The sequence below is a fragment of the Rutilus rutilus genome (assembly GCF_951802725.1).
Source record: "Rutilus rutilus genome assembly, chromosome: 4".
In the NCBI taxonomy this organism is placed as follows: domain Eukaryota; kingdom Metazoa; phylum Chordata; class Actinopteri; order Cypriniformes; family Leuciscidae; genus Rutilus; species Rutilus rutilus.
In genome coordinates this window covers 2645313-2668989 of record NC_140212.1, presented here as the reverse complement: position 1 = coordinate 2668989, position 23677 = coordinate 2645313, and the positions used below count along the sequence as shown (strand labels likewise).

At 39.9% G+C, this 23677-nt stretch overlaps 1 protein-coding gene across 4 annotated transcripts in view; it reads left to right on the top strand.

Moving 5' to 3' along the window:
• The window catches only part of LOC311289332 (protein bicaudal D homolog 1), a 35250-nt gene that overhangs the window by 2981 nt on the left and 8592 nt on the right, over positions 1-23677 (top strand). For 3 of the 4 annotated variants that reach the window (XM_084407243.1, XM_084407245.1, XM_084407244.1), the window contains exons 2-7: positions 9726-9938; positions 10915-11067; positions 11623-12096; positions 14492-15604; positions 17707-17858; positions 22422-22632. In XM_084407243.1, coding sequence (XP_084263369.1) covers positions 9726-9938; positions 10915-11067; positions 11623-12096; positions 14492-15604; positions 17707-17858; positions 22422-22632 — 2316 coding nt within the window. Of the gene's footprint in view, positions 1-9725; positions 9939-10914; positions 11068-11622; positions 12097-14491; positions 15605-17706; positions 17859-22421; positions 23226-23677 lie in introns of those variants that run through there. The other variant, XM_084407242.1, reaches the window with a different exon arrangement.

Here is a 23677-nt window from a genome sequence, read left to right as displayed (position 1 = left end):
TCTAACCCTAAACCAAACCCTAACTCTATAATGAGTACATGTAGTTAATTAATATTACTCAGTACTTATTTGTGTAAGTACAATGAAATTACATCACCTTAAAATTATTTTATTTTTGATTATTATATTATTTTAAGGTGTTATTGTTACAGTGTAATTATATATGTAACTACTGAGTAATATTAATTAACTACATGTACTTACTATAGGGTTAGGGTTTGGTTGAGGGTTAGTTGGATGTAATTATGCATAATTTACTGTTATTATTATGGTATGTACATATGTTACATGTAACAAAGACACTGTAAAATAAAGTGTTACCCACTTTATTTTAAGGTGTCATTGTTACAGTGTAATTATATATTTAAGTACTGAGTAATATTAAGCAACTACATGTACTTACTATAGGGTTAGGGTTTGGTTGAGGGTTAGTTGCATGTAATTATGCATAATTTACTGTTATTACTACGGTAAGTACATGTAACATATGTAACAAGGACACTGTAAAATAAAGTGTAACCAAAAGTTATATACAGTTTGGCTTTTTGTTTTGCAAAAGCTTGTTTCCCAAAGTCTTTGTTAGTGTTTCCTTGGCAAACCCACAAACCCGTGAGCCGAGAAGCGTCCCGGAGTCTAATGAGACCGTCCCAAGAATTCCCATTACAATCAGCCATTCATTACAATCAGCCATTCATTACAATCACTGCTATTATAAGTATTTCAAACGCTGTTTTATAGTTGTTTACTTGAATTCCTCTGCCTTTTTCAACCATTCAGAGCCAATCTCCTACAGTCTTTCTTAATAAACAAGCAAAATTGACCGTTTATTGGCTGATTCCCATAACCTGCATTTGCAATATTGGCAGAATGTGTATCAGTTTCTGTTGTGGCTTGTAATCTGCCAAATTAAAGCGCAGCAGTTGTTCCTTAAATATCACAAATACAAGCAAAACCGACTCAGATGTCACTTACTCTTATGTTCGACAGTCTGGTGTCGTCTCCATCTCAGATATAAAGCCATTGTGAGAGTGTTTTTCACCCCCGACTGAGAGTGTAAGTCTTGCGAAGGCTTTGAGGATTGAGTCTGTCTCAGAGCGATAACGCTTTGGGATATTTGAGGCTGTATTTTATTCCCGGGGGAAAACAGGCAGTGGTTGCACGTCTACAGTACATTTCCATGAGAAATATATTAAGAATGAGTTTAATTGTTCTCTTGTTGTGATGCCTTTGTGCATTCGGATGTTTTTGGATGATTATTTAATACGTTTGATTGCTGTAATGGCTTATATTATCAAGGTAACTGTAAAGTGGTTTCTTATTTGCTGTCGATGAGATGCTTGGGCTCGTAGATCTGCATTTGCTGAGTGCTGATTGGTGGTAGTATGCTTTAAAGGAGTGGTTGATTATGATTTCACCTTTCTAGCTTTAGTGAGTGTGTAATGTTGCTGTTTGAGCGTAAACAACATCTGCAAAGTTACAACGCTCAAAGTTCAAAGCAAAGGGAGATATTTGCTTTTAAAGAAATTGCTTTTTAAGGACTACAACAAACGGCTGGTAGAGACTACACGACAGGGTTAGTGACATCACTAACCCTAGAATTTACATAAACCCCGCCCCCGGAACACGATTTATAGATTATCAAGACAGAATATGCTAATCGATGACTAGAAGATAACTACACATAAGCTACATAAATTCATCAACTAACCATTCAGAAATGTCCTGTTGCTTCTACATGTTGTCACTTCTTCTTGAGTCTCTCCATCTTTGTCTGACTTCGGTTTGAACATAAAAGGCGTTTTTGAAATTTTGAGTGCATGTCTGTGTGAGGTAAAAGAACATGAGCTCTTGAAGCTCCGCCCCCTTGTGCCGGGAGCAGCAGCTCATTTGCATTTAAAGGGACAGACACAAAACTGTGCGTTTTTGCTCACCTTCAAAAAGTGACAACTTTAACATGCTATATAAAAATATCTGTGGGGTATTTTGAGCTAAAACTTCACATACACACTCTGGGGACATCAGAGACTTATTTTACATATTGTGAAAAGGGAATTATACCACTCCTTTAAGAACATGCTGAAGGGGTTTTTCGGATCAGAAAATCCTCGTTTCTGACTGGGTTTAGTGTTTCCAGCGGTGCATGTGTGGTAATGTACATCAGCGCTGGAGTAAAGATGAAAAATGCATAAGCTCATCCGCTGCATCGTCGCTTTAACAAGTATGTGTGTGCATGTTTTCCTCAAATATGATTTCGGATTTCAGAATATGAACCCAAAATAACCTGTGGGACATCATATGATTGATATGATGTGGGTTTGAAAATGATATAGTGTTAAAAATGAAGATGAAAATGACATTGTGTTCTTTACAACAAAGACTTCTGCTTTATCTTTTGAAATGATCTAGTAGTGACGGATCTCTTTGGAGTTCATGCCGAGTTCCTGAAGTGCTCGGGCCGGAGCTTGGAGACATGTCTGCTCCGAGTTATGAATTATGGATCGGACAGATTCTGGCACTTAGAGGGAAAACACGTGAACGTCAAGCTGGATAATACGCTGAGAGAAACATTAGCTGCATAATTCAGATGATAACACTTCCTGGTTGAATGTGACATGTCCATATTTAACCTCAAAATCAGAACAATTTTTTTTTTATTAACTTGCATAAAGAAAATGAAGCCTATTTTAGGAATTGTGGCTATTTTCATGACGATTTATCACATTTATACACCAAATGCATCCAGGCATTTTACATTTAAGTTTTTTTTTGTTGTTGTTGTAAATTCTCTCAATTCTCAAACGTGTCAGTACTGTAATGCAATATAAATAAAAAAATATATACTTAAATAATGTATATTATAATGTTTATGTCAATGTATATTTTTTTATATTTGTTAAGTATGCTTACGCTTCTTCAAAAAGTATTTTTTATTTTTTATACAATCGAATTAATTTAGTTTATTTTTTTTTGGGGGATAAATGATACTGTAACTGTAATGAACAGTTTGGCAGGTTTTATTAGGCATAACTACTTATTTTATTGGCTCTATCTCATTCAGATGTGATTTGTTGACTATATTGACTGTAGTCAATCCTCGTAATTGTAAAGCCAGAATGTTGATGCTAGATTATAAAAGAGATGGGCCGTGTATGATAATATACAAACAAACACACACACACATACATACATTTTATATATATATATATATATAGATATAGATATATAGATATATCTCTCAAGACAAACTTCTACGCTCACTTTCACAAATGCAGGATAGGGCAAAGCTGTCAGGATGCAGATGAGACTAGGAAAAGGATTAATGATTATTATTTTGCATTATGCAACAAAAAACACCATGTCAGACACGGAGGCGTCACTTTCACCAGCTCTTTCTCTCACAAACACTGTGCAACACACACACACATCTCACATTGTTCCGGTTTCAGGAGCATCTGATCTGATTCCTGTCCAGAAATAAACCGACTTCGAGGCGTTTTCGAGCTCTGCTGCAGAGCGGGTCACATATAAAGGTTCACTGCGGCCCGCGGGCCTTCATATCGATCCGTGTGTCTGTGTGGACCTGCTCTCCAGAAAATTATAAGGCTCAGCTTACCGTCTCTCACACGAGCCGCTGTAGAACCGACTGTTGGATACTGTAGATAGATAGATAGATGGATAGATGGATAGAGAGATAGATGGATAGAGAGATAGATGGATGGATAGATAGATAGATAGATAGATAGATAGATAGATAGATAGATAGATAGATAGATAGATAGATAGATAGATAGATAGATACTGCGCTGTGTTACTGAGATCTGTGTGAGGGGTGTGTCTGTCTGAACAGAAGGAGAGAGAGAGAGAGAGAGAGAGAGAGAGGGAGGGCTGGTGTGAGAGTCAGCTTTGTCTTTGTGTGAAAGAGAATCTCCTGGGTGATTTCCACAGTCCATGTGTGTATTTTGTGTGTGTGCGTGTGTGTTGGAGTGCGTGTCTGTGCGCGCGTGAGTGTGTTTGTGTGTGTGCGTCCGTCTGTATGTGTGTGTGTGTGTGTGTGTGTGTGTGTGTGAGGTACTTATGCAGTGAGCAGGATAGATCTGTAGAAGTTCCTTCTCTTGACACAATCCATTCTTTTGGAATGTCCAGAAACGTCATCATCACACAATGATTGGGGGGGGGGACATAATGATGTCATCATGATGATGACATCATGCTTGTGATAACAAATATGATTTAAATTATATTTAAAGATAAGTAATATGTAAATTCTATACATGTATATAATACATCCAAGTGTATTTATATGAATATTATAAATGATTATGATTCATCATACTTCACACTAATGATAAATTACTGTAGTGATATTTATATATAACAAAGTAAATGACTTTATAATTTATATCATATGTGTTTTCTAAGTATAAATGCTGACTGTTTGCATCCAATACTGCCTATAAATAAGTGTGTACTGCGCAGTGTTATCTTAGTATTGTGTATATAGCATTTGTTAATATTTTGAATTAACTTATTTGTGTTTGAATAAGTTGAAAAATCTGAATAATTTAGTTTTATTAATGTATTATTATTATTTCAGTTTTATTTCAATTTGAGTAATATTTATATTTTATTTCAATGAACATTAAATATTCACTTTCAGTTGTCTTTATAACGAACATTTGAACATTGAGTAAAAGCTTATTAAAGAAACCCAGTCAGAAGAGCTCAGCTTGTGATCATCACGATTCCAAATATTATTGCACATAGAAATATTATCCACAAACTGTTGTTTGCAAATAGAAAAACGCTTGTTGTTGCAAATAGTTGTCTCCAACACATTAAAAAACGATGTATATCTCTCTATCCCTGCTTACATTTAACAGACCGATCTTGCCACTGCTGACTCATTCTTACGCGGCATGAATTATGTCATTGCTAATCATCCAATAACAGCAGAAGGAGAACAACCATCACCCATCCCCTTAAAATATTCTTACATCAGAATACATAAAGAATAATCGGTTGACATTCATTTCTTCTCAGTTTTTATCAGGAGAAAGAACATGATCTTCTGTTTCATTGGTCATGTTCTGATCTATATCTGTGTTTCCATCCAAAGCTGCGAATTTAACTTACAATTTCAAATAAAACATTTGTGTAGAAGTATTTTAATTATTAAACATTAACATTAATAAAAATATATATATATATATATTGTTAGGTCATGTTAGCTAATACATTAACTTTGTAAAGTGTTACAGATTAGTGATAACACTATAATATTTTCATTATTTGTATTATTGCATTGTGTTCATTCTAGTTTCCTAATTAACTAGCCTAACTTTTACCCTCCTCCATGTCTTAGACTCATCGTTACACTAAATTTTCCAAAAATACAAGATTTGCATGACTTTAAAGCTACACTGTGATATTTCCCCCCATCTAGCGGTGAAATTGTATTTGACTACCCAGTGAATATTAGTTTCTGTTCCTTTCAATTCCGAGGGCGTTTTAACTCCTACGGTGTCCGTATTATTCCAAGATTAACAGTTCGACTTCGTCCATGAGTGTTCCTTCAAGTGATGAGGTTACTTTAGGAAACTATTACAGAGTGCATTTAGTTATTTAGTCAGTTAACATGTAGGTTATGACCTCTATGTAAAATGAATAATAGTTTTATGGTTTCGTTATTTTGGAACCATTTCATTGCTAATATCAGCTATCCCAAACGAATCGAATTTACAGTGTCCTTGTTTTATATAGCTTAAAAAATTGCGCCTTTAAAACTATTCATCACCTGTGATCCGTCGCAGCACAGATTTATGTTACAAGGTAAACAATACTTTTTCACCATTGACACGAGGAAAAGTAACGCAAGTTATACTAGAGGTCGCTCTGGCGTTATGCACAACCATGCTATGGTCAGACAAGCAACTATAAAACTTCGCATTCACACAAATAGGCTGAATTACCTGTCGAGAAGAAAGCAGGCAACCTCGGCGTCCGTTTTAAAATCTTTGCTCCTCATGAGCTCTTTCCATCTGGGAAAAGTTACTCCAATATTGGCTTTGGTCTTGCTGATTTGCCTGTCTCGTTGACGTTTTAATTCTCTCTTTCACTTCCTTGGCGACTCTGCTACATGTCCTCGAGAATAGGCGTGATCCTCCATCTTCAGCAATCTTTCAAATCTGCCGGCAGTCGCGAGTAATCTCCTCCTCGCATTCGTCACGGTGTCACTGAGTGTAAAACGCGAAAGGCGAAGCTTGAATTTCCAGGTATGTCCCTCTTTGGCGAATGTATTTTCAAGATGGAGGCGCAACATGGCTTCCGCCACTCGAGCGACTCGCTCGTATGTATTATAAATGGCAGATTTTACGCTTACGAGAATACTTGATTAGTTGGTGGAAGTAATTACACATGAATGAGCACATATACTTTTGATAGAACAAAGTGTTTTTTGCTAAGGATCAACTTAAAAAGTTACACAGTGTAGCTTTAACCCTCTATGGCATGACTTTTTATTTTTGGGGGGAAAAAATCTGATTGTTTTCATTTAGTTTTCATTGTTTTCATTCGTTTGAATATCTGGTTCTTAAGTATAATAACTAGAATTAGAGGTTTGTTCAACTGGTTTGAGCATTAGTAATAGTGATGCTTGACTTAACGAACTACTTCAAGAGTTCAAGCGCAAGAATTCTGATCTCACTCTTTTGAGTTTTCCCAGCACAGCAGGACTGACTGACCATGAGAGAGAGTTTGATTGAATTTCCAGCTTAATGGAAAAGCCCAGTGGCGTCTGTTTTCCAGGGGTCCATCGGTCTCCATCCATGCAGGAGGAACACACTTCCCTCCGAGCGCACAAGACTCATTCGGCTCTCTCTCCATTACAGTGAGCGACTTAAAAAACGGATTTAAACATTAAAGGGGTGGTTGATTATGATTTCACTTTTCTAGCTTTAGTTAGTGTGTAATGTTGCTGTTTGAGCGTAAACAACATCTGCAAAGTTACAACACTCAAAGCAAAGGGAGATATTTTATTTTAAAGAAATCACTTTTTAAGGACTACAACAAACGGCTGGTAGAGACTACACGAGCTTCTTCACGGGTTAGTGACATCACCAACCCTAAAATTTACATAAACCCCGCCCCCGGGAACGCGATTTATAGATTATCAAGACAGAATATGCTAATCAATGACTAGAAGATAACTACACATGAGCTACATAAATTCATCAACTAGCCATTCAGAAATGTTCTGTTGCTTCTACATATTGTCACTTCTTCTTGAGTCTCTCCATCTTTTTGACTTCGGTTTGAACACAAAAGGCTAAACGTTTTTGAAATTTTCAGTGCATGTGTGTGTGAGGTAAAAGGACATGAGCTCTTGAAGCTCCGCCCCCTGTGCCGGGAGCAGCAGCTCATTTGCATTTAAAGGGGCAGACACAAAAACGGTGCGTTTTTGCTCACCCTCAAAAAGTGACAATTTTAACATGCTATATAAAAATATCTGTGGGGTAATATGAGCTAAAACTTCACATACACACTCTGGGGACATCAGATATTTATTTTACATCTTACAAGGGCATTATACCACCCCTTTAAAGGAACATTCCAGTTTATCATTCTTCAAACATCATGGGAACGTTACTTTTGAATGTTCTTTGAACATTCCAAAACAAGTTGAAATATTTAGAAAATGTTAGACGAACATCTAACTTAAAACATTTTCTCCATGTGCTAACGTTCTGAGAACAGACCAGGTAACTCTGAAAGAACGTTTCATTAACATTACTAGAAAAACGTTTGTTCATAACTTTGAGAAAAGCTAAAGATCTGAGAATGTTCCCTCACTGTTAGCTGGGGAAATTCAGCAAATACTACGGTCATTCTGCCTCCTATCATGCATGTAATTAACCGTTTGTTATCGATGCTGTCCCATAATGCACTGCTCCATAAGTCTGTTATTTCTTCTCTCATCCCTCATACCTGGAGCGTTGAGCTCCTATACACCTCCCAATTGATTTTTCACACTTGAGTTTCTGCATTGATTTTCTCTGTCTTATGCGAGATCACCATTGTCATCTATTCCACTCACGCTTTCCAGATTATAGCCAGTATTGGCTGAACTTCACCTCACATTACGAGGTCACAGATTCTGTCTCTCCTGCAGTTTACAGCCTCTCTTTTATAGAAATTTTGTCGTAGTTGTCTGTTTTTGCAGATATTAAACCCAGGGTTATTGTCGTTAATTTTAACTAGTACTATTCAAATGTTTTTGTTAATTGAAATGAAGCTGAAATAAAATAAAATATAAATGTTAAACGGAAAAATCTAAATGAAAATTAGAAATGTATCAAAAATAAGTTTAATAAAAAATACTAATTGGAAATAAATTATAACCAAGACTGAAATTAAATGTATTAAACCTAAATACTAATATTTTAAAAAATAAGAATAAAAATTACAAAAATGAAATGACTAAATTTAAAATTAGAAATAAAATTGCTAAGTTAACTTAATTTTTTTTTACTATAATAGTAATACTGAAATAGCATTGATTAAACCCTGACATATCCATTTGCCTGTGTTGTAACTGCTGTATTTTTACTTTCAGATCTACTGAAAGTAAGATCTACTTTTTAAGTAAGGAAACTTTGAATTTGGACCTTGTCTATCTAAAGTATATGCTATAAGTAGAAGTATTTGGTTTCCAAAACACGCAGAGTAGACCAATCATAACAGACTGGGTCATCTGACCAATCAGAGCAGAGTAGACCAATCAAAACAGACTTGGTCATCTGACCAATCAGAGCAGAGTAGACCAATCACAACAGACTGGACCATCTGACCAATCAGAGCAAAGTAGCACAATCACAACAGACTGAGCCATCTGACCAATGAGAGCAAATTAAACCAATCACAACAGACTGAGCCATCTGACCAATCAGAGCAGAGTAGACCAATCACAACAGACTGGACCATCTGACCAATCAGAGCAGAGTAGACCAATCACAACAGACTGGGTCATCTGACCAATCAGAGTAGAGTAGACCAATCAAAACAGACTGAGCCATCTGACCAATGAGAGCAAATTAAACCAATCACAACAGACTGAGCCATCTGACCAATCAGAGCAGAGTAGACCAATCAAAACAGACTGAGCCATCTGACCAATGAGAGCAAATTAAACCAATCACAACAGACTGAGCCATCTGACCAATCAGAGTAGAGTAGACCAATCACAACAGACTGGGCCATCTGACCAATCAGAGCAGAGTAGACCAATCACAACAGACTGGGCCATCTGACCAATCAGAGCAGAGTAGACCAATCACAACAGACTGGGCCATCTGACCAATCAGAGTAGAGTCGACCAATCACAACAGATTGGGCCATCTGACCAATCAGAGCAGAGTAGACCAAACACAACAGACTGGGTCATCTGACCAATCAGAGCAGAGTAGACCAATCACAACAGACTGGGCCATCTGACCAATCAGAGCAGAGAAGGCTCTCTGAAAGGCGGGGTTTAGAGAGACCGAATCCTTTATCAAGCCGTTTCAGAAACTGTGAGAAAAGAGGTGATGCTGCAATGTTTATTATGAAAAAAAAAAAAAAAAAATTGCACAGTAAAACCTATTGTTGGAGACTCCAAAACAAAATTAGGAGCCTTTAAACTAGCATAATAGGGGCACTAAAGTTTATCATGTCTTCTCTCTCGTCCTCAGGCCTTCAGCCAGGCGTACACCACTCAAAGGAAGGTGGCTGAAGATGGGGAGACCAACGAGGAGACGTTGCTGCAGGAGTCGGCCACTAAGGAGGCGTATTACATGGGGCGCCTGCTGGAGCAGCAAGCCGAGCTGAAGAGCAGCAGATCACAGGCGTCCTGCACACAGGCCGAGAACGACAGACTCGGCTCCATCCTACAGGAACTGAGAGAGGTCGGAAACTTGCTCAGACTTGAGTGTGAAGGGGTTTAATCAGTTATGGGTTTGACATTGCAGATGTTTCCCTGTGAATGTGTTCTCACGGTTTTGACAGGTGTGCCTTATTTTAAAGGGATAGTTCAGCCAAAAATGAAAAGTACCCCATGATTTACTCACCCTCAAGCCATCCTAGGTGTAAATGACATTGTTCTTTCAGACGAATACAATCGGAGTTATATTAAAAAATGTCCTGGCTCTTCCAAGCTTTATAATGGCTGTGATCGTCCATTAAAGTGCATCTATCCATGATAAAAGTGCTCCACACTGCTCTGGGGGGTTAATAAAGGCCTTCTGAAGCGAAGCGATGCATTTGTGTGAGAAAAATATCCATATTTAAAACTTCATCGACTAAAATAACTAGCTTCCGGCAGACGGCCTACGCAAGTCGACTTATGGCAAAAGAGAAACACTTGACCTGACGCACAACGTAATGACGTACCCTGTTTGTTTGAAGCAACAAAGCTTACGCTACTCCTACATCTACGTCTACATCTACATTGTCAAGTGTTACTCTTTTGCCGTAAGTCGACTTGCGTAGGCCGTCTGCCGGAAGCTAGTTATTTAAGTCGATAAAGTTTTAAATATGGATATTTTTCTTACACGAACGCATCGCTTCACTTCAGAAGGCCTTTATTAACCCCCCAGAGCAGTGTGGAGCACTTTTATCATGGATAGATGCACTTTTATCATGGATAGATGCACTTTGAAGGACTTCAAAAAATATACAGCCATTCACTGCCATTATAAAGCTTGGAAGAGCCAGGACATTTTTTAATATAACTCCGATTGTATTCGTCTGAAAGAAGAAAGTCATATACTGTACACCTAGGATGGCTTGAGGGTGAGTAAATCATGGGCTAATTTTCATTTTTGGGTGAACTAGCCCTTTAAATGGTCTCTCTTTCGCTGTTTCCGTCTCTTCGTCTCTCAGAGTTATGAGATGTTAGATCTGCAGAGAAGCCGGATGAGAGAGGAGATCAGAGAGTATAAATTCAGAGAGGCCAGATTACTGCAAGACTACACCGAACTAGAGGAAGAGAACATCTCGCTGCAGAAACTGGTGTCCACGCTTAGGCAGAACCAGGTAAACACACACACACACACACACACACACACACACACACACACAATTACTCCCTTCACACTGACACGGTTCTGGTACCCAGTCTAGAACCAATGGACGCATTTCAACTGAAGAACAGTCGGTTCAGGGGCTCTAGAATGAAAACACAATAATGTAAGATGATAATGTCGTCACCAAACACAACAATACAAAACTAATTGATACAAAACTAGATGCTTTCATTATTTGCAACGATATGCAAAATGTGCATTCAGTCGACAGACTCAATGTTACTATTTTTGTTACTCTAGCCACTTTATTTTCCCCATCCATCTGAAATACATTAATACATACAGTCAAACCAAAATTTATTCAGACACCTTGCTATCCTAACTATAGTGTCCTGCATCCAAAAAAAAAAAAAAAAAAAAAAAAGATATATGGTGTCTGAATCATTTTTGGTTTGACTATATTAATATAATAAAACCAAAACCTTCATGCATCATGGCAGATTATGTAGGAACAGTCTCATATATCTCCAGAATCAATGCAAATGGTTATTCTTCATTCCTTCAGGTGGAGTATGAAGGCCTGAAGCATGAAATCAAAGTTCTGGAGGAGGAGACAGCCCTGCTTAACAGCCAATTAGAAGACGCCCTGCGCCTGAAGGACATCTCTGAGAGCCAATTGGAGGAGGCTTTGGATGCTCTGAAAAGTGAGCGAGAACAGAAGAACATTTTGCGTAAGGAATTAGCACAACATCTAACCGTGTGCGACGGGGCTTTCAGCTCGGGCTGCGCTCATCTGATCGCCTTTAGCTCGGCGCCACCTAGTGGCAGTGCGACCCCGACAGCCGCCACATCGCCCAGCAGTGAAGACGGTGGAAAGTGCAACGGGCTTCTGCTCCAGGGCGCTGCGGGTTCGGTGCTGAACCGACTGAACGGAGATTTCAGGTCTTCGGGTTTGAGGAAGAGTGAAATTTTGACCCCTGACCTCTTCAGTGAGCTCAATGGCCCGGAGATCCTGAAACTCAGACAGCAGATTCAGCAGGTCAGTGTGAAGGGGCGGGGCATGTGCACATAACATTACACTATAAACATTTCTATTAGCATACATTCATACATTTTTATATTGCAAAGCTTTATGTTGCCAATTTACCTCTTTAATATTTCTTTTATATACACGACCTGTCAAAAGTTTTGGGTCGGTAAGATTTTTAAGGTTTTTAAAGAAGTCTCTTATATGTTCACCAAGTCTGCATTTATTTGATCAAAAATACAGTAAAACGGTGCAATATTATAAAAATGTAAAGCAACAATTTATTCCTGTGATCAAAGCTGAATGTTCAGCATCATTACTCCAGTCTTCAGTGTCACATGATCCTTCAGAAATCATTCTGATATGATGATTTGATGCTCAAAAAACATTCATTATGATTATTAATGTTGAAAATATTTTTTTTTCAGGATTCTTTGATGAATAGAAAGTTCAAAAGAACAGCATTTATTTGAAATAGAATATTTTCTAACATTATAAATGTCTTTGCTGTAACTTTTGGTCAGTTTAACTCATCCTTGATGAATAAAAGTATTGATTTCTTTTATTTCTTTCCCCCCAAAAATAAAAATTAAAATTCTTACTGACCCCAAACTTTTGAACGGTAAGTGTTTAATGTGACAAAAGCTTTAGGTTTCAGATAAATGCTGTTCTTTTGAACTTTCCATTCATTAAAGAATCCTGAAATAAAAATGTAAAAACTGTTTTCAACATTGATAATATGATAAAATGACTAAATAACTGTTTTCAAAATGTTTCTTGAGCAGCATTTCTGAAGGATCATGTGACACTGAAGACTGGAGTAATGATGCTGAAAATACAGCTTTGATCACAGGATATAAATTACACTTTACTATACATTCACATAGAAAAAAAAAGCTGTTTTAAATTGTAATAATATTTCACAATATTCTTTTTTTTTTTTTGTATTTTTAATCAAATAAATGCAGCTTTGGTGAGCAGAAGAGACTTCTTTTAAAAACATTGAAAATCTCACCAATCCAAAACTTTTGACTGGTAGTTTATGTCCGATTAGGTGTTTTTGAATATTTTAAAATCCTGTTCCTAAATAGTGAGAAACGACTGCTGCATTGGTCTAGGCGTTGTTCTGTTTACAAAGGGATGCTGCAGTGTCTGGGATGAAATATGAGACCCCCATACGCACTAATGGGCCATGCTACTGGCTTATTTATATCCTTCCCATCACAAGAGTCACTGTTCAGTGCAAGTTCATTTGAGTCATATGAACTTTGAATCCATGTTAAACACTGACTATGTATTAAACGTAGACTTGACAAATGGCCATAGGGAACACTTTCCTAGTGTAAATATCATTATTCCAGTAGATAATAGCAAATCAAAGTCAAAAAGGAAATCACTTTAATTTCTTCTAGATAGCAGTGAGATTAAACGGAAATTGCTTTTCAATTTTTTTTTTTTCCTGAGACAAATAATCTCGTTCTTGTCTCCTTTAGAGTTTCAGAAGAGCTCTCAATATGTGCTCAGATATCCTCATTCAAAAGCATTTTTTTCCAAGATCAAACTATTCAAGTCCTGCTGGGACTAGTATGTATTTACTAGTCGGGAAGTTGTGTGTCACTTAAGTCAGAGCAAGATGCATATTCTACCAAAAAATACCGTTTTTTAACTCTAATTCTGAATAAATAATGTGCATCAGATGTGGTTTTGTGCTTTTATTCAATTTATGAAGGTGCTGCCAGCTGAATTGTTATATATTCTATCGTAATTGTACAATACGATCATATTTTATACATGCAACTTGGCTAGTTTTACATTTCAACAAATGAACCATTAACTACTGAAGCTGCATCAACTGTGTCCGCCATTATTCCTCAACTCTGAAAAAACGAGTCTCAAAGAAAATCCCAAGTGATAATTACGACACTGTGGCGCTGTTTAACTCGTAAATACGATCTTACTATCATGACTTCAATGCACCATATTATTGAATACATTGAAAAATGAGCACTAAAAGGTTCATTTAAAATGAAACGAGAATGTTGAAACTGGCTTTTATCCAATGTTCAGATTTCTGTTCTGGAAATGCATGCAATTAAGTGCATATTTTAAACAGTTAATGCCTCATTTCCATATTTAACCATAACATTTCATAAAACTTGTAATACAAAACAATTGTCTTAATGTACTGTGATTAATCAGCTGTGGAAAGCATGGTGATATCTATCATTTCTTCAGCTAAATTAGCTGCTGGTGAGTTGAACCAGGTGTGTTAGATAAGAGAGACATCCAAAATGTACAGTGGTCCCCAGGACAGGTTTGAGAAGCACTGATTTAGACCAGGACTAACCAGTTAAAACCAGTCTGACCAGTAGGTAAATTCAATAGTTGGCTTGTTTATGTGCCGCAGGTGGAACGGGAAAAAGCATCTTTGCTCATCAGCTTGCAAGAATCACAGGCTTTGCTTCGCCACACGCAGGCGGCGCTAACAGAGCAGCACGAGAGGGCCAGTCGTTTGGGCGAGCGCTTTCGAAAACTTCGCCGCCACAAGGAAAACAATGAGGAAAAGGAGGACGAAGAAGAAGAGACGGCGTGCGTCTCTGGAGGCCAGGAGGGGCCGAGTCTCGAGTTGCTGCAGTGTAAGTACAGGGTGGCCGTGACAGAGGTGGTCGGACTGAAGGCGGAGCTTAAAGAGGTGAAGGATAGATATAATGAGTGCGTGGAGGCGGGAGCGCGGGCCGAGGAACAGGGGAAGGCGCAGCTTCAGGCGCTCGAGATGCAAGTGGTGAAGCTTGAGCGCAGTTGCAGGGAAGGCCGGGAGAAGTCGGTGAATCTGGAACGCGAGCTGCAGGCAGCCAATAACACGGCGTTAGAGACGCACGGGATTCTGGGAACCGCCCAAGATGAGCTGGCGACATTCAGCGAGGAGTTAGCGCAACTTTACCACCACGTCTGCCTGTGCAACAACGAGACACCCAACCGCGTTACGCTGGACTACTACCGGCAGGGCAGGACCCCGACGCGCATTTCCACCGCTGGCCTCAAGGGGCAGGACGACCACCGGGTGCTTTTGACCCCGCGACTCGCACGCCGCTTAGCGGCGATTAATGCTGCAACATCCGCAGAGTCGCGTAGCCCGTCTGACTCGCCATCCAAAGAACCTCTCACTGCTGAGCAGAGCCCGGTCCGCACGCCATTGGGTTCGCCCGTCGTTAGTGCCTCTTCCTCGTCATCATCGTCATCCCCAGCGCCCGAGTCGTCCACGGTATCCGATCTCCGCCGCGAACCAACTAACATCCACCATCTCAACGCTATCATCCGCGATCAGATCAAGCACTTGCAGAAGGCGGTGGACCGCTCGCTCATGCTGTCCCGCCAGAGAGCGGCCGCTAGTGAACTCGCCCCGCTAATGGATAAGGACAAAGAGGCTTGCATGGAGGAGATTCTCAAACTCAAGTCCCTCCTGAGCACAAAGAGGGAGCAGATCGCAACCTTGCGTCTTGTGCTGAAAGCCAACAAACAGGTAGGCTAATGAGCTCTGTTTATTACCCTGCGTCCTATTGATTACCATGAGGCCTGAGAGTATTGAACCATGGGAGTCCTTACATTGACTGAGATTTGCTTTGTAGCTTCCATGTTTCTTATTAAAACTGCTACATTTCTGCATGGGTCTCTGTCTTTCGGCTGCTTATCAAGATTTGTAACTATTGGCATAAAATCTGGTCCACTTTGCAGCTTATTCTAGCCAACTTCTCATTAATGTTGCTGTGTAGCTCATACGCTTTCTTTTTAAAACTCTTACGTTCCCACATGGGTCGCTATCTTCCCACTTTGCAACTTACTCCAGCCAAGAAATGTTCACTTAGGCCCTATTCGGACTGGATTAGTTTGTTGGTGGGGTAAAGTAATTATTACCCAAGCTTCTCTGATTTTAGTCCCGTCCGAATGTGTATCTCAGTGATCATTACGGACAATGTCAGAAAAGATTACGGCGACTTTTACCTTCAGTAAAAAGATCCATAAAAATGACCTCAGGTAATGCTAATCCCGTGCGAATAGAGCCGCTGTAAATATGTACGTAAATTTTCCGTCATTTCCTTTTTAAAAGTAGTATGGAGTAAAAGAGGCGCTTGAAAAAGCATCAGTTGCGTTCTAGACGCTGGAACGAGTCTGTGGCAAAACTCAAGTGTTTCACACACACCATTCAGATCAGAAGAGAAGATCGACAGCACTTGTTAGAGGCACGAAACATCTTTTAGCATTAGACAAGTGCCGTTTACCAACACAATCCAATCTGAAGTTAATTAATACATCGTTCGACCGGACATAACTGTTATATACACATATAGATATAGGTTATTTGTGTTTGTGCACATGATATCAGGAAGCAGCGTAAATGATGTTTTATTAACAAGGTTCGGGAGGAGCACGTTCAGATAATTAACACAAGTGGAGAGCACTCAGCAATCAATGGTAAGAGGTGCATATATACTCCGCAGTCTCACCTCATTCCATTGACAGTTTTTGCAGCATCCCTCCACCACCCCTTCTCCACGCTTCTAGTCCTAAAACACTTACATACGGGGGGAGCACTCTGGGTTCGGGCCGAACTCCGAGCTCGGAGCCCTCCCTCCGGACAGCACGCCAAATACGCATTAAACTTACCCCTTCAAATTATATGTAAGTGTGAACTCGTGAATACACATATAGTGCTTTAGACAGGAATAGACTCGATTGTCAAATTATTTAACAACCAGAGTTTGTTTTAAGGGCGTTTCTTTTTTTTTACCCGTTGTGCGTTTTTACACTTTTTAAGTGGTCTTGGGCTGATAAAACACCCCAAATGCTCTAAAAGGACCCACAAATGAACTGAACTCAACCACCTCACCTTTTATGGTTTGATTCATTCCCACTTACACAAGTGCCTCAAACCAAACTGAATACCTTTCAAAAATTGTATGCCGCTTAATCTGGCAAACGTCGGCAAATCCAGCGATTAGTTCTTTCTCAAAAGCTCCGATACGTCGTAAACATGACGTTTCAGGCGGACTGGTGCGCCCCGAATTGAGCCGCTTGATTAATAGCTAGTAAAATGAAATGTTGATGAAAAGGGACTGTTCTGTCCGACACATCATTTCTTTCTCCTTGTTGGCCTGTGTGATATAAAGCATGTTGCATGACCCTTCCAGGCCGAGAGATGATTAATGGACATTACGATTTATAGATCCCACACCAGAGAGAAAGTGCTGTGCTATATGGGTCAGCAAAGTGATTACCACATCCATTACTGTGTGCAAAACAGTTACTCAAATGACAAGCGTTCACTTGAATGAACAGTTCATGTTAAATGAAGTTCAGTAGAGTTAGATTATGAATTCAAGAAAATATTTACCCATTATTCTTAAAGTGGGCTTTCTAAATCAAAGCAATTACTCGGTAAATATATCCCATAAATCAAAATGAACATGATTTTATATATGGGATTTTTAAGTCTTGCATCCTTTGTATTGGTCGTAATGAATAATATATGTGGTCTATATTATATCAGTAGTGGTTATTGTTGTACTTATTGTTGGCAGAGCCCGTTTTTCAGACTCAATGTTGGTTGTAATGTGTGTTTCACAGACGGCTGAAGGGGCTCTGGCCAACCTGAAGAGTAAATACGAGAACGAGAAGACCATGGTGACGGAGACCATGATGAAGCTGAGGAACGAGCTGAAGGCGCTGAAAGAAGACGCAGCCACCTTCTCTTCCCTCAGAGCCATGTTCGCCACACGGTGAGAAAACACACCATAACACTATAACCAAACTGACTATAATCAGAGCCCGTCTACGGAGAGCCTGGCCACTCCCTATTAAGTCCTATTGTACCGAATTTTGGTTGTAGTTCCACCAGAGTTCCACTGGGGGCGATCGCCCATGAGTGCAAAATGAATGGGAGTCTATGACGGCTAAATTTGTCTCTTTCACCCGATTGCCGTTGAGAAATCTCAGATTTGATTGTAGGTTTTGCAACACGGGTTACAGGTCGAAAGTTGAATGAACGAGTACTTATGTCCTTTCGATTTCTTACAGGTTGAGTTGTTGTTGCCCATAACACGCTAGCATTCTGCTAATGAACGCTGATTGGTCAGTAAAGGACTGATTACGACCAGAGATACCGCTTGATGGCATCGTGTGTGTGTGTGTGTGTGTATTTTCGGTGTGGTCTTTTAAAACAACATAACAAAAAGTCTTCTAGCACGTGTTTACCTGTGTCAGCTGTGTTGTCGATGCCTCGAGAGAAAAGAAAGTGCAGAGCGCGAAAGCACCAGAGTGACTGAAGGATTGCCGTAAAGCAGTATCTCTGGTCGTACGATGTGTATGACGTCATTGACATTTTAAAAGACTTAAAGCAAGTAAGTGACTCTAAAAAATCGAACACCCAGCAATGTATGATTTCTTTGCATCTCCTTTCGAATACAACATTCAGATTACTAGACAAGAAATGATATCCTAAGAAAAGTGGATTTTGAGGGGTATAGCGCCATAGACCTCCATTCATTCTGCACTCGTCCTGTGAGCGCCCTCATGTGGAGCCAGAGTGGAACTGCACTCGTCCTGTGAGCGCCCTCATGTGGAGCCAGAGTGGAACTGCACTCGTCCTGTGAGCGCCCTCATGTGGAGCCAGAGTGGAACTGCACTCGTCCTGTGAGCGCCCTCATGTGGAGCCAGAGTGGAACTGCACTCGTCCTGTGAGCGCCCTCATGTGGAGCCAGAGTGGAACTGCACTCGTCCTGTGAGCGCCCTCATGTGGAGCCAGAGTGGAACTGCACTCGTCCTGTGAGCGCCCTCATGTGGAGCCAGAGTGGAACTGCACTCGTCCTGTGAGCGCCCTCATATGGAACCAGAGTGGAACTGCAACCAGTTCAGAAGCCGGAAGTTTACTGAGAGTGGAAGTTCTCCCCTTATTAGACATTCTCTGCTATAATGAAGCGGTGAGAAGAAATATCTTTTTTAAAGGGCACCTATAATGCAAAGTTCGCTTTTATATAGAGGGTATGCGTGTGACGTCACCGTCGGCTGGAGTGACTGCGGTTGCACACACTGAGTGGCAAAAAGACACAAAACACACGCTTTGAGATTGACTGTACAACTAGATTTTACAAGAAACCTGAGGTATATGTTTACAGACTGCCGAAAGCTACAGAACTGGGAAGCATATGGATCGCTGCAATTCATAGAAACAACTGGACCCCAAGCAGCAAAAGGTGGATTTGCAGTTATCATTTTGTGTTAATATGCCGAATTTGGGGGTAAAATCATACCCTATATATTGTATTGTTATATATTGTATTGACAACTCATTAATTCAATATTTACCATCGTATACTCTGCATAATTAGACGTTTTTAAATAAACACTGACAAAAAGCTATACAAGTTTTAGGGCTGGACGATATGATTATATATAACATTGATATGAATGATCACATGGATTTAGATATACCTATATTATATTTATATAAAGCGTTCACAGGCAAATTTGCTTTATGTATTTCCCCGGCGTTGAAATCAGGCTCATATAAATGTCAGGAAACACAATTCCTGCTGCATGTCAATATCCACGGATCACCGGATCTTTGGTAAGTTGTAATGAACACTATATCGAGTCCAACCTTTAGTTTAAACTGATAATCGTTTGTTTTACTCGTGTTTTCGCAGTTTCTCCTATTAAATCCAGTCACGCAGCAGCTCTTCTGCCACTCAGTCCGGCTGAGGGAGTGTGTTCCCGCGGGAAAGTGACGTCAACGCATTCCCTCTATTGTTTTTGTACATATTTATGTGTCCGCAGTGTGTGTACACAACCACCTTATTGTGGTAAAAACCCATTCTGTATACAGTCCGTCATGTTTATCTCCTCGCCAGAGCATTTAACAGCAGCATTCAAGTAAGAAATGTATTCTTATTAAAGCCACTAAAGTTACTCAGTCAAGAGCAGTGAGTGATTTTCAGTTTTTCTGTTGTTGTTTGATTTATATTGACAGCTGGAGGTACTGTATATTACACTGCTTAATACACAGATCTAATATGTTTACATTCACAGACATTAATGACAGATTTAACTGTGTTTTGACATAATTTTGTGTGTATTTTACAGTTTAAGGACAATTTTGGCATGAAAAAGACATGAAAGAGTAATTAGTCTAGAGCAGGGGTCTCCAACCTTTTTTCATTTGAGAGCTACTTTTTAAAAATGAAAGTGGCCGAGAGCTCCTCATGTTATACAGTACTTAAATCTCTTAAATTATGTCTCATAACGCTCATATTAACAACTATCCAAACTGTTTTAGACCTAAAAGAGTTTTTGTAGGCCTATATATGTTACCCTTAAATGTCAGAGATAAAAAAAATATAGAGAGAAAATTGTACTTTGCATATTATACTCTAAAAACACATTATTATTGTTGATTTTATAGTGCATCATAGCTAGAGATGAAATGGTATGAAAATTTCATTTCATGATTATAGTGACAAAAATGATCACTATGATCACGGTTCTCCCAGAATCCTGTTTAAAAAGTACTAATACTACACAATAAAATCATCAATTCACCAAGTTTTATGTCGAAAACCAGCAAATAACAAATGAAATTAGCGTCAATATGCACTTTTTGTTTACATAAACATTAAAATAATAACATAAAAAATGATGGCCAGATTTTAAAGGAGTGTCTTGCATCTACTAACATGTAGAAGTTCAAATAAAGTTTTGATAAAAAAAGGTTTTATAAAAAAGATAAACATCGCATATTTCAGCCTTTAAATCATTTTTATAAAAAGAATGAGTCAAAAAAGATAAATTACTGACATTTACAATGCACATTAGCTTTAATGTGATCAACTTAACTTTATTATCTTTTATTATTAATAGTAAAATTCGGTCCGATTTTCCCGTGGTGTCTGTCGTTGCTATGCAACCATGCCCCGCGCTCTCCACAACGACAAAGAAGTAGTAGCTAATTGTAAAAAGTAGCTACTGGTAGCTCGCGAGCGACGTGTTGGAGACCCCTGCTCTAGAGTATCCGAGGCATGAGCTGTACAGGCTCTGCCCTATAGAGACAGAGCGCAACGCATCATAATCTGAAGACCACGCCCACCAAGGGGGAAAACAATCCAACCGTCTCCATTGACTTTGCATTGCGAGAGGCTGCCTCCTTGTCATTTCTTGCTTCTAACAAAAGACAGAAAAATGCCTAAAAGCTGCTGTGTGACAAGGTGTACAGCAAACAAGCTAAAAAACCCAGAAATAAGTTTTCATAAGCTGTCCACCCCAAAAAACAAGCGTTTGAGGACATAAAAGTGGATACAGGCTGGAACGAATGGGTATATTGTGGGATCCTGACACTCAGTATGCACTAAAAATACACTACGTGTGCAGTAAGTTAAACATTTGGTCACTGGTGAGTCAAATATCCAAATGTCAGTTTTATATATTATATTTCTGTAAGATAAACTATCCTGTGTTGCCGATCCTGTGTCTCCTCCAGCGGGCGTACGTTAGTTCTCAGAGTAATGAGACACGTGACGCTCTGTTTCAACTGCCTGTATCCACTTTTATGTCCTAAACGCTCGTTTTTTGGGATCGAGAGCTAATAAAAACTTATTTCTGGGTTTCTTAGCTCGTTTGCTGTACAGCTTGTCACACAGCAGCTTTTAGGCATTTTTCTGTCTTTTGTTAGAAGCAAGAAATGACAAGGAGGACGCCTCTCGCAATGCAAAGTCAATGAAGACGGTTGGATTGTCCCCCCCCCCCCCCCCCGTGTGGGCGTGGCCTAAATGCGCTCTGTCTCTATTCTGGAAAAGGGGGCGGGGAGCAGAAGCTCATTTGCATTTAAAGATACATGCATGAAAACTGCATGTTTTTGCTTCAACTCAAAAATGGGCATTTACAACATGGTATAATAAATTATCTGTGGATCTGAAACTTCACAGACACATTCTGGGGACACCTGAGACTTATATTACATCTTGTAAAAAGGGACATAATAGGTCCCCTTTAGGTTTAACATATAACTTTTAAATAACAATTTGCAGAGCATTTCGGTTAAGATGAAAACAGTAATATTTGCAATAAATACAGCCTATAAAGATAGAAAACTCTGTGACAGCTAAATATTTCACTACAAAAAGGACATATATAGAGACTAAATCACGAACTCAACCGAATCATTTGTTCAGAACCAGTTCATTTAAATGAACCATCCGAACAAATCGATTCACCGAAATACTTTACAAATACTACACTACTAATATTTAACACGCAAGCCAATCAGGATTTTCTCCTTTCTCTCTGACCAGGTGTGATGAGTATGTGTCTCAGCTGGACGAGATGCAGAGACAACTCGCGGCGGCGGAGGACGAGAAAAAGACGTTAAACTCTCTCCTCCGCATGGCCATCCAGCAAAAACTGGCCCTCACGCAGAAACTGGAAGACCTGGAGTTCGACCAAGAGCAGACGCACCGGCCCCGCATGGGAAAAACCACCCGGCTGAGGACCGGCACGCCTAAAGTAAGTGGAACGCCAGTCCCGCCCCTTCCCGACACCCCTTTGACAATTACCGAAATCCTTACGGCAGCAGCCGCCATCACGTCGCCCACGACACCCAACTTTACACCCGCCCCAAACAGCCCACCCTCGCTGGAGGCCCCGTCCTCACCCGCATCGTCCTCGTCCTCCTGGACACCGTCAACCACGCCGTATCGCCACTGGACCACGGGCGTCCGGGCGTACGTCGTCGACCCGCACTCTTACACACAACTCCCGACTCACAGCTCAATCCTGGCCCGTCGATATGCAAGCGAATCGCACTATTCCCCAGGCTCCGCCCCTTCCTCGCCCTACCGATCCCCCCTTTTGGCAAGTCGCCGCTCAATGTGGAGCTCGTCCCAATCTCGGCCCCTTTCCAGCCACTTCCAGCGCTCCACGTCTCGCTACACGCCCCCCTCGTCCACCTACACCCCTATGTTTCCCAGAAACTACGGTTCCCAGCATCCCCGCTACTGACGGGTGCCGCAGAGAGGAGGACACACTGGTTTCTGTTTTGAATGTTTGGCTTTTTTTACTCAGGGATTTAAATGGAGCACAAGTGGCCCGGCCTTCTTCAAAAGAGACTGTTGATCAGTTCTCAGGACGCTGTGTTCTGTCCCAGTCTGATACACGTGGACCGTCCGAGAGACAGATCCAACAGGACGTTACATTGACAGAATCGGCTTTTTGTTTTGGGGTTGTTGGCGTGTATCAGGGTGAATGTGTGTAATCGTCACGGTTTTTGAACACTGAAAACCTGTGTGTCATTGTTTGTTCGTACAGAGAGTCAATTAAGCAACAAGATTTTATATGAAATGCCAATTTCAGTATCATTTGAGTTTCGGTCGTGTATAATCTGGGAAAGCTGGCTATGTTCGGAATGGAACACTAGTGTACTGCAGTATATGATGTGCAATGCCTACTGTTTTTAAAAAATAGTATGCATGTGCATTTCAGCAAACCTGCTACTACATCGTCAGTTATGCTCACTAAGTTGATCATTTAGTTATTATCTTTAAATTACCAA